At 41.3% G+C, this 16,512-nt stretch overlaps 1 protein-coding gene and 1 pseudogene across 1 annotated transcript in view; both read right to left on the reverse strand.

The window, feature by feature from the left end:
* LOC123104638 (probable 26S proteasome non-ATPase regulatory subunit 3) overlaps positions 1–215 on the reverse strand; it is a 3,665-nt gene extending 3,450 nt beyond the window's left edge. The window contains exon 1 of the mRNA XM_044526511.1: positions 6–215. Within this exon, the coding sequence (XP_044382446.1) occupies positions 6–111 (106 nt within the window). The 5' untranslated portion in view covers positions 112–215. The remainder of the gene's footprint in view (positions 1–5) is intronic.
* A 4,204-nt stretch (positions 216–4,419) lies between these two features.
* Positions 4,420–7,005, reverse strand: LOC123107576 (uncharacterized; annotated as a pseudogene).
* Between the last annotated feature and the right edge of the window lie 9,507 nt (positions 7,006–16,512).

Here is a 16,512-nt window from a genome sequence, read left to right on the forward strand (position 1 = left end):
CTCACGCTGCAGGGTGGAGAGAGCGGGCGCGGGCGCGGGCGCGTCGGCGGCCGCAGGAGCGGCGACGGGGGCGGGCTGGGCGGAGTCATTCATCTCGACGTCCTCCGGCATCGCGGCGTCGGCGACGAGGTCGGGGGGGAGGGGTAGTGCGTGCGGCGCAAGAGGGGGGAGTGAAAGGGAAGGCCGGAGGAGAGGGGATATTGCCAGGGGTAGAATTAGAAACAGATGGATGAATATGAGTGTTTGCTCCGGTGACGCCAACACGAAACGAATAGGATCACCAATCTAAATAAAAAAAAACTTGAGGGCTCTTTTGATTCAAAACTAGTTTCATAAGTTTCGTTGATAGTTTAGAAGTCTTCGTGCACGTGCCTCTAATGACGAGCCCTCTGGAGCCGCAGTCGTCACCATTGAACCCTTTAATTATCTGAAACACCTGGCACCAAGGAAACGGCAAGAATCTGCGTCGGAGCTCCGTTGACTATGTCCAGATGGATGAAGTCCAGGAGGATCGGAGCCCAGAAGACAAACTCGAAGAAGAAGCGTCGCCATCTCCCCGAGTGCAGCACCTGCGAGGATTGAAAAAACCTAATCTAAACTACTAACCGGAGTGGAGGCACCGGCACTCTCCTCCTTGTCACTGCGCTGGAGTGGCAGTCAGAAGGGAGACGAATTCACAGACTCACCGGCGAAATCTGAAGGGGAGAATGTATCCTAGCCATCAAGGGTTAGACTCTCTTTCTTTTGAATTCATGATATTTACTAATCATATAGGAGTCAGGAGGACAAGACATTCTGATCATATTAGAATTAGTTTATTAGTTGAATGGTCTTTTTCAGCTTCAAATCAGGTTTTATTATTAGTCTCCAATTCTTCTCTTATTGTGCCTATTTGTTTTTTGCTTTTTTATTTGTTGATGATGAGTTGTGGGTTGCTTTGGTACCTAATTATTTATTTGAAGTAAGAAACTTTAGCATGGATGATGGTTTTGCCCTAGTTTAATTTTAGTTTTTTCTTTTATTTTCCCATTTTGGGTTTTATCATTTTCTTGCCACTAGTTCAAGTCCATATTTGCATGTTATTAGTGATTTTTACACTACAATTGTATTGTGCTTACAAAAGTGTGCATTTTTAATATTATGATAAATATAGGAATAGGGTCACTTGTTATATGAATAGTTCATGGTGAAAAGTCATAATTTGGTAGAACATTTTCCTTATGCTTTTTTTGTTGTGAAATCTTTATCTAGAATAATAAGTTGTCCATTACACTTGTTTGAACAAAGTTCTAATACATGTAAATCATATCAGGCAAAGTTGTAATTGAGAGTTTTATGTAAAATGTTTTTCTTTGTTAGTGACATGTGTTGTTGTTTGTATGGTGCAAAATTTTGATTGACATCGAGTTGGGAATTAGACAACTTGATAGTGTCATGTGTCACTGATATATGGTGCGAAAAAATTGGTACCAAATTTTAAATTAGTAAACTACCAAATAGACAGTCCCTTTCATGTTTAGGTGTTTTGAGAGTCCCACCATTCAAAGCAGCTGTGGATGCTCCTTTGATTTCTTAGTGAGGTAACTTGGATATATCAAAAAAAATAGTACGAATGATCATGGAAAGACAAAATTAACTCCAATAGCAATGCTGCATTGGATAGTCGTAGTAGTTATCGAAACCAAGTGAGAAAGTGTGTTGACTGTAAATGAAAGCAATAGACGAGACATCCAACTATTGAGCAGAATTGATTGTGATTTAACGAAATTAGGTCATCTGGCGTATAGGGGCATGTGGCATATCCTTATTTGATGTAGTTACATACCAATATCTATAACCTATCTTGCGGTACCTACACTATGATATGTGCATTTCGCGTCACAATTTAAAAGGATAAATACTACTTTTATGTCATTTTCAATTGCCTTTGCATCAATTTAATGGTGGTTTATCTTATAATGCAGAAAATCCATGAAATAATTGCCAGTGATGTTGTCCATGGTGGATTTTGGACCATCGTGAAGAAAATACCCTGCTAGGATCCTATAAATAAAAGAAAATTAGTTCCCAAAGGTTTGCACAAGAAGATCCCAGGAGCCAGAAGGGGGTTGTCAGGTGGGCCATGGGGTGCCTAGGCGCACCCACGTGTGGCCTCTAGTGACCCATTGGTCCCATATGGTAACTTTTGAAGAATTTCTTCCATATACATGTTTCTCCGATTGTTTCCGCAGCCGATGCGAGGTGGAAACCTGGCTCTATCTAGAAGGTTGTTTCTAGCCAGATATGCACATCGGACCAGGGGAATTTGAAGCAATCGCCATCACATACTTCAAGGCATCAAGGGGGGACATCTTCATCCAAGCCATCTTCACCATCTCCATCAACAGCACCATCACCCCCATTCTAATCTCATCCATCCTTGTATCATGTGTGAATTGCTTACTGTTACAGCATGTTGGTGTTAATTGTTGTATTGGTAATTGATGCCTTATGTATTATTGGTGAAAGATCATTGCTTTTGGATTGATAACATTATCATTACCACTGAATATGTTCACCATGATGCATTGTGAGTAGTTCACTTGTGTTCTTGAGGATACAAGCGAAAGCTAGTTGTCTAGTTTCATATATATTTACAGTAAAGATTGTTGGTTGATCATGTTGCGCTGTTATTCTCTAGTGGTGTTATGCGAAAGTCGAATGCGTGACACTTCACCTATATGGGCCTAGAGGAAATTATGGCTATGCTTGGGTGTTTACCTTAATAAATCTTAGTAGTTGCAGATTGCTCGCTAAGAACACAATCATAGGTATCCGTGAGTTGGTGGCTTTGCATAACATAGTATTAGGCTATATCCCTACAAGACCGAATAAGCAAGAATAATCGATGCAAGTCACATATGAGGTTGACAACTATCCAATTATCCGACATCCTCAAGAACGTTTGATCATCATAAGTAACACAACCAGTTTGTCCTTAGAATTACCAGGGATTTGACCACTTGTTGCACTCTTTTATACTCCTTCCGTTCCAGAATATAAGCACAAGTCAACCATTTGAATGTTTGACCAAGATTATAGAATAAAGTAACATCTGTAGTACCTCGTAGATAAAATATGAAACTACTTTTCATGATGGATCAAATTATATGAATTTCATATTGTTAATGTTGATATATTTTTCTAAAAACTCGGACAAACTTGCACTCGTTTGACTTTACAAAAAACAAATACACCTTATATAAAGGAAGGGAGGGAGTATTTTGTTGTTACTCACGTCTGGTTACTGCTTATCACACCATTTAGCATTTGCACTGAATCCTTGCTATTTCTTTGTACTCCATTCGTTTTAGAATACAGTGGATACAAGATTTGTTAGAGTCAAACAATTGAAAATTTTGATCAAGTTACCGATTTTTTTTATCAATCTTGAATATCAACTGAATACCATTAGAATCATCATGAGTTTGTATTAAAGGTAAAGATAACTTCCTTTATAAACTTGGTGAAGTCACTTTTAGGCGTTGTTTGGATAGGGCCGGATACATGGTAAACGAGTTTGTAGCCGGATTTTAGCAAAATCAGTTTTGCTAATGAATTTTTGGATAACTAATTTACATAGAAACACGTTTGGGTTTGGAAAGGATAAAACTGGCTTGTATACATTTCCTTGTTTGGATAGGAGGATACCGATTCACTTCCTCCCCTTGCCTTCTCTCTCTTTCTTTCCCCAATTTTGGCCATTGACGATGACTTCCCAAAAGCTTCGACTCCAGCCGCTCCAGCCTGTGATTCCTCTTCCGTCGTTTGTCCTCACCGCCAGACACCGGCGCCCTCCTCTCGTCGGGACGGCCTCGACGATTCCGCGCGCGGAGGCTTTCCCTGGTCACCTAGGCCGACTCTGGTCGTCCCCGTACAGGCTCTGCTCGGCGAGATCTGCTCCTCGAGCTCATCCCGTAGGTCCGCCGCCCCTGGGCGACCTCCCTCATCGGCCCTGCATAGGCTTTGCTCGGGGATAGGTTCTTCTCGAGCTCATCCCAGATGTACGCCGCCCCTTGATGCTGGCCGTCCAGCAGCGTCCGTACATGGAAGTTCAGATCTCAAAAGAGTGCTCGACGCCGCCCACCCTGATAGCGGCCATGTCGGGGCTGGAGGTCAAGCGTGAGGACGATGATTCGGCGGAGTAGGTAAACATTTCTTCTTTGTTTGCATTTCAAGGTCGAATTATTTGAGCTGGGAGCCATTTTTCTTATCGAATGACAAATTTATTGCACATAGTTGTACATAAAATAATTTAGCATTACTATCATCTTGTAATACAGAACGGGAAGTTTTGGAACCTATAAATTGATGAAAAATAGTAACAATTATTATTGTAATGAATCTATAAATAAAATTTAAAAAATAATATTGTAATGCTCAATCATCTTCTGGTTGTTGAGTGGAATGCTGTTGATGATTACTCCACAATTGTCGAGCAATGCCTGCATGAACTCTCTCACCAGCAGCTCGTTCATCTTCTCTTGCTTGCCCTCTAACTTGCTGATCACCATGGTCAACATGTTGTTGTGCTTCCCCATGCTCATAAAGCTCGAACAACTCATCATGATGATTAACCTTCCGGATGAAGTTGTGGATAATACAACAAGCCATAACAATCTTGACTTGTGTTTTATATGGATAAGGAATTCCTCCTTTCCTACTTAAAATTGGAAAGCGAGCTTTTAGAACACCAAAAGTTCGCTCAACAACATTTCGTAGTTGTGTGTGCAGATGATTGAACATATCTTTCTCACTAGTATATCGTCGATTACTTCCACGAAAAGAAGCAATATGATAACGATCTGCACGGTACGGGGCAATAAATTTTGGAGTATTTGCATATCCAGAATCAACAAGATAAAATTTACCTGCACGTAAGGTTTGATAGCACGGTCAGAATCTTTATGTAATAAGATTAATCAATATATAGTTCATATGTTTGAACTTTTACCTTCAGGAACAACAAAACCCCCACTAGTAACAGCCCATCTTAGAACTGCTTGATCTAACGCAGAACCTTCCCATCCAGCAGCGACATATGAGAATGTCATGTCAAATGACACTGCTGCCATTACATTTTGAGAGGGGTAACCATGCCTATTTCTATAAGGAGTTTGCTTATCTAGCCTGATTTTTGCCTCAATGTGTGTCCCATCAATTGCTCCTAGGCAGTTCTGTTGGGATTTTGGTTAGTCAAACAATGAAGTTTAAGTTTCCATGACATAGTATTTAATCATATTTAAAAGTAACATGTGTTTGCGATGGGAAAATATCTTGAAATATGGGTAGAACCTTGCATCACCCAATATTTTCACTGGGATTTCATTCCTTGGATCTGTTATGCAAACATCACGCAACCCATTTATGGCATCTAAAACAATGTTGAAGTGTCGGCTGATTGGTTCACCAGAATGCTGATATCTATCTTGGATGACACGGTTCCTAACATTGTGACCAATGGTATGTAGAAACATGAGTAGTTGTTCGTCCATTGTCATTCGCTTTGTATCCTTCAGTAAGCCTCTCTCACACAAAGCATCTCGCAGCAAGTAGAATATGTGCTTCTCAAGACGAATTTGTTTGTAAAATCTAACTGGATGTCCCTCTAGCAACTCTTTTGTTTTCTGGGCACCAGTTAATATGGAGGTGTTACGAGGTGTTTTGAATAACCTTGTGAACAACACATCACGAAACACGGACACTGCAGAAATGTTATTAATAAGAACTTGCTCGGAATCAGAAAATTCATCATCTAGCACATACAAACTGTTCATGGTTCCCTGCACAGTGTACACTATTGATTGTATCATCTTAGAATAATATTTTATAAGATATATAAAATAGTTGGAAATGAACTTTCTCAAACTGAAAGTACAGATGATTGTTGCAACACAAAGTGACAGAAAAAGCAATGGAAATTGTTCTCTAAATACATAAAACGACAATTACTGAAATCAAATAATGGTGTATTACAAAATAACTAAGGATCAAGAATCCAAAGCTTTCGAGTTTCTTCATCCATCTCAATGAAAATGGTGGGTTTGTCACCATCTGTAAATGCTTTTACTGCTTTCAGTTTTGTGCTGGCATCGAGGCTACCCATACTATTTAATACTGACATGCATGATTTAACCGAGTAAGTGTCATTTTGTTCTGCTGTTTTTTTCTTTGCTTCAGCAATGCTGAGTGATGCATCTGCAAGACGATCAATTGTTGTTATGGCATCATCAGCTGTACGTTTTGTCCTCTTGTAGTTTCTTTTGATCCACTTCCAGGGAATTTCCTTTTTTCTGGCTCAATGGCTGTCGACTTCTTAGTGAACACACCAGGGGAGCCATTGTTTTCATCAGACTTGATTTCATGTACTTCAACATCCTTATTGAGATCAATTTGAGATGATTTAGTTGTGCATGAACCATCTTTCCCTTTGCTAGATACAGCACCAACTCCAGATGTTGTTGAACTAGCACATATTTGTTGAAGATCTTCCCAACTAGGCCACACCTTTTCTCGATATTCTTGGAGTGACTTATCCTTCCGCAAGTTGTTAATTTTTTTATTAATAAATATAATATACCAATTTGATATGAATCCTACTCGCACAAACTTACCTCAATTAGTTCCTCCCAAGTTTCTTCTGGAGCTTTTATCATTTTGTCATCGTCGTCCCAACCAAATCCAGTCAGTTTAAGAAGTCTATCCATGGCAGCATAGCAACTCCTGTAGTACTTATGGCGATTTTTCAATTGTTCTAATTCAAGTTTGTCTACTCTTGAATCATTGAATTGTTCTAAGATATCACACCATGCTTTCTTTGTGTAACCTGTTCCTTCTTTCCCTCCGTGTAAAGTTCGATCTTTCATTATAGTGAGAAGTATTTTGTCCTCCGAAGATTTCCATACATGCCTCTTTTTATCTGGGTTTTCTTTCCTATTTTTTTGGTCCTTCTGATCATCCATATTTATCTACAAGAAAATAAAAAATTTAAATGAGTATGTGATTGACAAACTTAATTTCTCTTGACATTTCAAAACCTCCAATTTAAAGTTGTACTTACAACAAGCCATATTGCAAAGTGAGTTATTTGGTTGAGAAGAACACTGTTAAGTGGAAGAAATGAACATGATAATAATATTTCAACTGCATTCATGTGATCTCTTGGCGTGTATTCTTCTGATTGCAGTAGACAAATGGGGGTCTAGGACTGAGCTAATCTTTAATGTTTTACCTATGACAACACTTACTACTAATTGTTTGATTTCTACGTGTATTCCTATGTTCTTTTCACAATGCAGGTCGACAAAGGAACTGATGGCTTGTATTTCAGTGATCTACTGTTGGCTTACCATTTGTTTTTATAGAGGTAAAGCTGCATGTGCATGTTGAATTTAAATTTGAGGGCCCCTTATATCCAGGAGTACACGATTGGCCTACATACTAGACTATGATACATGTGTATACAATTTAGACTACAGCACAAACATACATACTTATATCGCACAATTCAGATTGGCCTACTGCCTATCAATACCATATAAATATATAATTAGAGTTAGCATGCCATTTACTCTTTTTTCATATCTGGCATTTACATGGTTTCCATGTACAGCAGCAAGTAACTAGTGTAGTGGGTTTTTTTTATAATCAAACAGAGGTGTGTTTCCAATTAGAGAGAGGAGGGGACAAATTGCCAAGTTGGTGGTTCTAGTTTCATCTACGAATTAGCTATCTCAGATTACCGGAGTTTTTTTCTTTCTACAAAATGAGCTTCATTACCAAAAAATGAATCGATGAACAATTCCATGAAATCTGTACATTACCATGAAATCTGTACATCTACAACTCATATGGACCAATTTGTTGATCAAGATGATTGATCGATGAACAATACCATGAAATTTGTACATCTACAACTTATATGGACTAATTTGTTGATCTGGATGATTGACCAATGGACAATATCATGAAATATGTACATCGACTACAACTTATATTGACAGGATGATTGATCTTACCAGGGTCGTGCAACTTGATTGAAGATGGGAAGATGATGAGAACCGCCTGATGAAGAAGCCGCTGAGAACCAGCGCCAGCGTCTCCCAGCCAGCGCCTGTGAATGGAATTGACGGCCAGCCAGTTTTATTAGCGATGGGGCCTGTATATAAGCAATGAAAAAGGCGCGAGGGCGAGCAGCAAAACGCAGAACTGGCGCCAGAAAAGTTGTTGGGAAGCGAGCAGGTGGGAAAAAGTTGTTGCGATCACGCATATAGCAATCGCGTTTGTGGAAAAACGCCTATAAGCTCGTTTTTCTATAAGCCCGAAATCTTGGGTTGTACAGTTCCAAGTTTCCTATAAACGTGGATTTGTTATAGTGGCCAAACCAGGTTTTGTTTGGTTGAACCGTTTTCCTGGTTTATAGAGTACGGATTCTATATATATCTTCTATCCAAACAACGCCTTAAGAAAACCAGTGCGGCGCCGCCTACTATGTCACAGAACGGAGTTTGTATGTCTTTTTTTTCGGAGATGTCTAAAAACTGATGTCAGATCTTTTAAGATTTCCCAGCAAATGCACAAAATTGCCATGCGAAAACAGATGTCGTGTTAAGGTATTTGCCATGCTCTAAAGCAAACATTGTCTTGTAGTACAAAAAAAGGCAGAAAAATTGTCACGCGGCGCAGAGAAATTGTCATGTGTTTTGATCGGATCTGACAGTCTTAAGGGTGTTCGCTAGGATTGCTTAAAAAATTGGTGTTCGCTGGTTTACTGGTTAGAGACGTTAGAAAAGGAGTTAAAAGCACTCGGGGTCCTAGAACTTGCTCTCAATGTGATGGTTTGGTCCTACAACTTGAAAAATGACCCTACCCAGTCCCTGAACTTGCTCAAGATGTGCAAATCAAGTCCTGACGAATCCGAGCTTGCCATGTGGACTCGTGGGTGCGCACCCGGTCAGTGCGTCGCATTTTGCAAAGACCCCCTGCCGTTGCTTGGAATCAACCCGCACTACCACCATTTCACCTGAATTAATTAAAGGAGACCACGGTCTGGCCCCCCTGATCCAGACAACCCGCAGCTCACTCCCCTCTCTGTTTTCTTGCTTTGCTCCTCTACTCGACGCCGCAGCTCTTCGCCGTCGTCCAGCCCGCACAGCCGCCAAGCAAGCTAGCGGCCATGGTTTCATGGAGTGATTCCGGATCGAGCTCGTACGCGTCAAGTGGCGACGAAGTCACCAGTCGGGTAAGATCCTGTCCAGGTTCAAATGAGCATCTAGGGTTTTTGAAAAATGCGATTTCTTACCAGATTTTGTTTTAGGGTCCTCGCACCATTGAGAGCACCGATTGGGCAGGCCTTGCTGCAGATCTACCTAATAGGTGTGAGCACCAAGCAGTGTGTGAGAAGTTTGTTGCATTTGAGTCTGTTGACAGTGGAAGAAGATTTCTGGGTTGTGCACAAAAGGTTAGTACATGTTGGTAGTTGTAGATTGAGATGGTAGTGCTGTAGTACTAGTTCATTTGATATTGAACTTGATCTGTTGTGCCATTTTGTGCCATTTAGTTTATTTTAGTTGTTCAAATATGTTTTTTTGTGCAAACACACATGTTGTATTGAAACTTGATTCAGTGAGTTAACTGAATTTTGATTCAGTTAACTTAGTTTTGTCCAGTTAACTGCATTTTGATTCAGTGTTACTGTATTTTCTTCAGTTAACTGAATTATGCATTTCCTCACCAATTTTAGGATGGGCCTAAATGCCCCTATGTGTATTGGGTTGACCTAGAGTGGCCTCCACAATTGAGGACCAGTCTAGCTAGGATCTGGGGCATGTATGAAGATGAGGTCACATCCAGGATTAGGCAAGCTGTTGTTCAGGCTGAAGAAAATGTTAGGGTTATGAAAGAGAAGGAAGCCATGGAAAAAGACCTGAGGTTTTTTAAACTTGATTTTGCTAAGATGGTGGCTGACAAAGAGCAGGCAATTACTGAATTGGGCAACACAAGGCTAGCTCTGTCTGACCTAAAGCTAGAACTTGAGAAGAAGAGAATGGCTGACAAATTAGTGACCAACATTCATCAGGTGGTCAGGGCTAAGGCAGAGAAAGAGAGGGATGAGATGAAGCAAGAGAGGGACAAATTGAAGGAAGAAAGGGATGTGTTGAAGAAAGAGATTAAGAAGCTAGAGTATATGATTGGTGACCTGTTCAAGCATAAAGAGGACACCAAGTGCAAGATAAGGAAGGTTAGGGAGCTGCTAGATGAATTTGAGTGATCATCTGGACTTGTTTAGTTAATGATTATCAGTGGACTTGTTTAGTTAATTTGGGTTATCTTTGATGCCCTGTATCCAGATGCACTGTACTATTTGCTGCAATCAACAAGCATGCACTATGTTATCTGAATTTGGTTAAGTGAATTTGGATTATCAATGCTCTGCCAGTTAACTGAATTGATTTTCTATTGAACTTAACTATTATTCAGTTATCTGAATGTAGATTCAGTGAAGTGAGTATTTCTTTGGTTAACTGAACATTGTTTCAGTTTACTGATTTGTTATGTCAGTTTACTGATTTTTTATGTCAGTTCACCGTGTTTTTTATATATACAATGAAATTTTATCAAATATTTTTGTATAAGATTGTTTTTGAAGTTAACTGAAGTTTGTTATACAATGTTAACTGAATATGGTTCAGTTAACTGTTATTTGTTCAGTCATCTGAAAGTTGCATACACTGGTATTTTGGATCATAGAATGGTAGATGCAGGATTTCATTAAGTTACTTCATACATTCCATACACTGCATCACATATCATAGAAGAAGGAGGAACTAGGATTTATTACATTGCATCACATGAAAGCTTATTCATCTGGATACAGAATTCATGTAGATACTGCATGACAAATAAAAACCAGATACTGCATCACATAAAAACTTCAGTTAACTGCAAATAGCCAGGAGGATCTAGATACTGCATCACATAAAAACTTATTCATCTGGATACAGAATTCTACTCCACCTCATCCTAGTCACCTAAAAGGGATGGAAGTTTGCCCTCCTCCTTGCCCAGTGGATGACATCATCATCACTAGGGTTGGAGCCAAGGGGGGATGCCTCCTGGAACTGCTACATGTCTTTGCGGTTGCATGCTGCAAGTATCCGCTGAGCTAGGTTCCTTCTCTCCCTCCTTCTTGCCTCTCTGCGCCTGGCTACCCTTGGCACATGTTCTTCTTCATCGATGACCTCTCCAAGATCCATCTCTATCTGTCCTAGGGTTTTCTCTGGCGGCTAGGGGGAGGAGAAGGGATTGTGGTTGTTGTTTGTGGCAATTTGGGGTGCTTTATATAGTAGAAATGGTGGTTGGTAGGTAGGCATTAGATTTATGGTGGTAGGTAGGCCCAATGTTAGAGTCAACTGTTGGTTTTCAAAGTAATAAACACTCTGAATTTGAACTTAACTGAATTATAACTAACACTCTGAATTCTAACTAAATGGAATTTGAACTTAACTAGATTATAACTAACACTCTGAATTTAAGTTAACTGAATTCTTACTAAAGGAAATTATAACTTAACTGAATTTTAACTTAACAGTCTGAACTAGACTGAAGTTTTACCAAACTGAATTCTTACTAAAGGGAATTATAAATTAACTGAATTTTAACTTAACAGTCTGAACTAGACTGAAGTTTTACCAAACTGAATTCTTACTAAAGGGAATTATAACTTAACTGAATTTTAACTTAACAGTCTGAACTTAACTGAATTTTAACTTAACAGTCTGAACTAGACTGAATTTTGACTAAAAATGAGTCTGAAACCTGAATTTCTGTATGAGGTGCCATATGTACAGATTGCTATTTATAGTAAGTGCTCCACATGCAGAAAGAAGAGAAAGAAGCAAGTAAAGCAGTACTGTATGCAACATTTGCATCACAGCAGTGCAGCACACCACATTTGCAAGATTGGAAGCAGTCCAGTTGCATACCAACATCATGCATGTTCAGATAATTACAGATAACTTATGTGTTGTATATAGTAGCACACCTAACCATAGAATGTCCAAAAGAGTTCTAACTTATATGATGTGATGATATAGCAGCATACCTAGCTAACAACCCCATCTTACTAACTTATATGATGTCATATATATCAGCATACCTACCTAACAACATCATATCTCTAACTTATATGCTGTGGTATAACAGCATACCTAAGCAGCACCTCTTGCAAACGCAGCATTCTTCAGTCCTTGAGCAGCTTCAGGCGCTCGGAGCGGTGCACCTCCAGAACAGCTGCCCTCTTCACTGCTGCTTTCTTCTTCTTGCTAACCTCCTGAACAGCCGGCGCCACCTCCTCCTCCTCAACCTCCTGCTTGATGATAGCGGATTCAGGCAGATCTGGCAGGTCGTCCACCTCAATGGGAACGTTACGGCCACCATCCACGGCGGCTCCGACCGGCGCAACGATCTGCACCTCCGGCTCATCGTCTGACAACAGGACGACCTCCGGCACCTCCTCGTCAGATGACTCATCATCAGAGTCGTCGTCAGGCCCGAAGAGGAAAGACGGACCTTGATGGTCCCAGTAGGTGGCGTTGACGGGCGCCGGCAGGGCAAGCACGAAGTCGTGGACGTGCTCGGTCCTGGACGCAATGCGCTCTGCATCCGGCTGGGCCGGTGCCACGGTGGATGGGCGGTACATCCACCAGTGGGCCCGCTGCTTGGGGTCAGGGGAGCGCTGAACCTCGCGCATTGCCCAGAGGAGGATGGTCGTCGGAGGAACGTTGATGCCGTCGGGGAAGGCATGACGTTTCTCAGCATCCGTCATCACCTTAACGAGACCGCGTGCGTGGATCTTCATCATCTAAACACTTGGGAACCACCGCGCGATCTCTCTGTATTGCGCGCGAAGCTCGGGGTTGTCGCCGGCCAACTCTTCGACGACTTTCTGCCATCCGAGACTCTGGTCCATGGCGGCGGCGGTGGCGTGGTCGTCGAGACGGTGAGTGGCGTGGTTTTTTGGGTGGTTGGTGGAGTGGTGGAGGAGTGGGGTGTGCGAGCGGTGAGTGGAGAGGGAGAACGGCAGGTCGCCACATCTTAAAGTGAGGAAACCAAAACGACTACGCTACGGTGTGCTCGATCGTCAGATAGAGGCCGTAACGCATGCTTAACTGCAGGACCACAAAAGTTACAATATGTATATCGAGAGGTGCTACTAGAACAAATCACTAGCTCTACCCCACTGGCATTGCACGCAGCGTTATAAACCCCAGGTCCTGGGTTCGAGCCCCGGGCAAAAAAAAAGTTTTTTTGAAACTACATCATTGTGCACATTGAGTTAGCTAGCTCATTGTGCACATTCACATAAGTAGAAGAATATTTTTATTTTATTTTATTGAACAACATCATTATGCACATCCAGTTAACTAGAAGAGCAGGCAAAAAATTCAGATAACTAGAACAACATGCATTAAAATTCAGTTAACTAGAACAGCACAATGAGGGCAAATTCAGTTAACTAGGTCATTGAGCACATTCAGGCATTAACTAGTTTTGCCACCAAAGAATGCAAATCTTGCCACTTCATGCCACTGTTTGGCATACTTAATAGGCCAATCTTAAAGTTACATCAGTCTAGGCCTTTACAAAAAAAGGCAATTGCAACAGCCAGCTAATCAGGGAGCAGGTGCATTCAGATCTTCAGCAGGTGCATTGAGATCAGGTATTTGCCTCTGAATCTGATCTCCAAACAACAGCCACCATGCCCTCTCACCTGGAACACTTCCTCTTCCTGCAACTGGAGCAGCACCTCTTCCTCTGCCTGCATCTGGAGCAGCACCTCTTCCTCTACCTGCATTTGGAGCTGCACCTCTTCCTCTGCCTGGAGCTGGAGCTGCACCTCTTCCTCTGCCTGCAGCTGGAGCTGCACCTCTGCCTCTGCCTGTAGCTGAATCTGCTCCTGTTCCTCTGCCTGGAGGTGCATTTCTTTGTCTTTTATTTGCTCTTCCTTCTTCTCTTTGAGCTATTGTGTTTGCCCTTGTCTGTCTACCAATGAGCATCTCTGTGGTGATCACTGCCTGAGGTATTGCAACACCAGCAGCAACAACAAAGGCAGACTGTTGTGGTAATGGGCCATATGCCCTTTGAGGAGCTCTTGTAGAAATTTCCCTTTGAGCCATGGTGAAAACCATACTTGTTGGTGAATCAATTGGGTCCAATAGAGGGTCTACATTGTTTGGGAAAATGTTCTGCACAGATTCATTTAAGCACATTAAGTTCTACAATGACATAAATACAGTACAAATGCAGTACAATGACATATGTAGTTAAGTGCTTGCTATACCTGAAGAAAGGTAGGGTCATCATAGCTTTCATCAACCACCTCTATCCCATCTTGAATGAGACTTTCCTGCCATTTGTAGTGCCCCTTCCTGTTGTGATCAGCTCTGCCACAGATTGAGCAGTGCACTGTCACACCTTTTCTGTTCAGAACCCTAACACCATTCTTGATCTTCTCCTCTGGTGCTTTCTTCCTATTCTTCTTGGGTCTTCCCAATTGTTTAGTAAACACTGGTGGATGCACCTTGTACCCATTCTGTTTCTCCCAATGCTTTGGGTCTACAAGAGGAACAAGAGTGTACCCATATGCCTTGAGATATGTCTGAACTGTGTAGCAGTCATGAACCATTGTCTCTGGGTCAATCCTCTCCTCCCTGCAACATGCTATACAATGACCACATGGTACTCCTGACAACTGCCATCTTCTGCAATCACATGTGTGCAAAGCAAGATCCACTGTGTAACAATTGTTATCAGACTGTACTTTGAACAATTGTTGTCCAGCTTCAGATACATGGTAGTTTGCAGCAAACTCTGTATTCTTATCCAATTTTTTCTGAATCTTTGGGCATATTCTCTAGCCTACCCACTTTTCTATAGCTTCCCTTTATTTACTCACTAGCCTGTGCATGATCTTGTAGAAGATATATTCAAGCATACTAAGCACTGCCATCTCTCTGCCATCAAGAATGTAGCTGTTAAACACTTCAGAGTTGTTGTTAAGCAGGATGTCACATTTGGGAAAATCCCTGAAGAATGCCTTGCACCATGTGTTTGGCTCAAGCCTCTCAGTCCAGTGGAAGGCAGCTTGGCAGTGATCATCCATTTTCTGACAGTTCTCTCTCCATTTTACCTTGTTTGGTGATCTTGCAATAGCCCACAGATCTTGCTTCAATACCTCTCATTTGTGCTTCTCATTAAAATTTTGGTAAATATGCCTCACACAAAACCTGTGTTCTGCATCTGGCCAAACCTTGTGCACAGCATTTATTAACCCTTTCTGCTTGTCACTCATAATTGTGAAAGGAGCTGTGTTTGTAATATTTAGATCATCTTTTAGAGTGGTCAAAAACCACTCCCATGAACTTTTGCATTCTACTTCCACCCAGCCCATTGCAATGGGAAATATGCAGTCATTAGGGTCAATTCCAACAGCACTAAGGAGCACTCCTTTAAACCTTGTTTTCATATGACAACCATCAATAAAGAGAATAGGCCTGCAGCCCTTTAGCCATCCTCTCTTACAAGCATCATATGACCAATATAATGTTTTCAAACATTTTCTGCCCATTGGAAATTTTGTATCTTTGACAAGTGTAGTTGTTAGCAGAAATGTAGACCCAGGGTTTTTGCTCCTTAGCTCATGCCCATAATCCCATAGCCTGCTGAACTGCTCTTCCTCATCACCATGTATCTCCTTAAGTGCTTGCTTCCTAGCCCTAGCAAGCTTCCATCTATTAGGAGTAATATTGAATTCCTCTGTTATTTTCCTTGAAAATGTTCCAATGCACATCTTCTGGTCATCTCTGAACTCATTAATGAAAAAGTTGCATAGGAATTTTGCTGTCATATCCTTTAACTTCCACTTCTTCTAGCACTTATGCAATCCATTATATGCCTTGATGACAAAACCTCCAGTCCTGTTGTCATTTCCAGCCCTAAGCACCCATGGGCAACCACCACCCTGACAAACTGCCTCCAATCTGATCTTGTCATTCTTAAGCTTCTTGATCTGCACTCTGTTCCTTATTGAATAGGCGTTGAGAGCTTTCCTCAACTCAACCACATCAACAAATACCATACCTAGTTTAAAAACAGGGGATTTCATGTCCACCTTGGAATTGAAAGCTCTGAATTTGTACTTCAGTTGATCTTGTGCTTGTGTGGAGAGGTTGAGATCTTCATCTTCAAGGACATAGTCAGGCTTAACCTCTACCTCCTCTTGCTCAGCCTCTTCATCAACATCAAAGTCAATGTTTTCTTCATAAAGATCATCATCTCCATCATCTATTTCATAATCACTGTCACTCAAATCTGAATCTGACAGCACATCATTTTCAGGTTGCAAATTTGGATCTGCAGCAGCAACAATCACATTTGTCTCTGCAGCATTAACCTGGTCTGGCTGTGCACAAT

This window comes from Triticum aestivum, chromosome 5A (assembly GCF_018294505.1).
Source record: "Triticum aestivum cultivar Chinese Spring chromosome 5A, IWGSC CS RefSeq v2.1, whole genome shotgun sequence".
Classification (NCBI taxonomy): Eukaryota; Viridiplantae; Streptophyta; class Magnoliopsida; order Poales; family Poaceae; genus Triticum; species Triticum aestivum.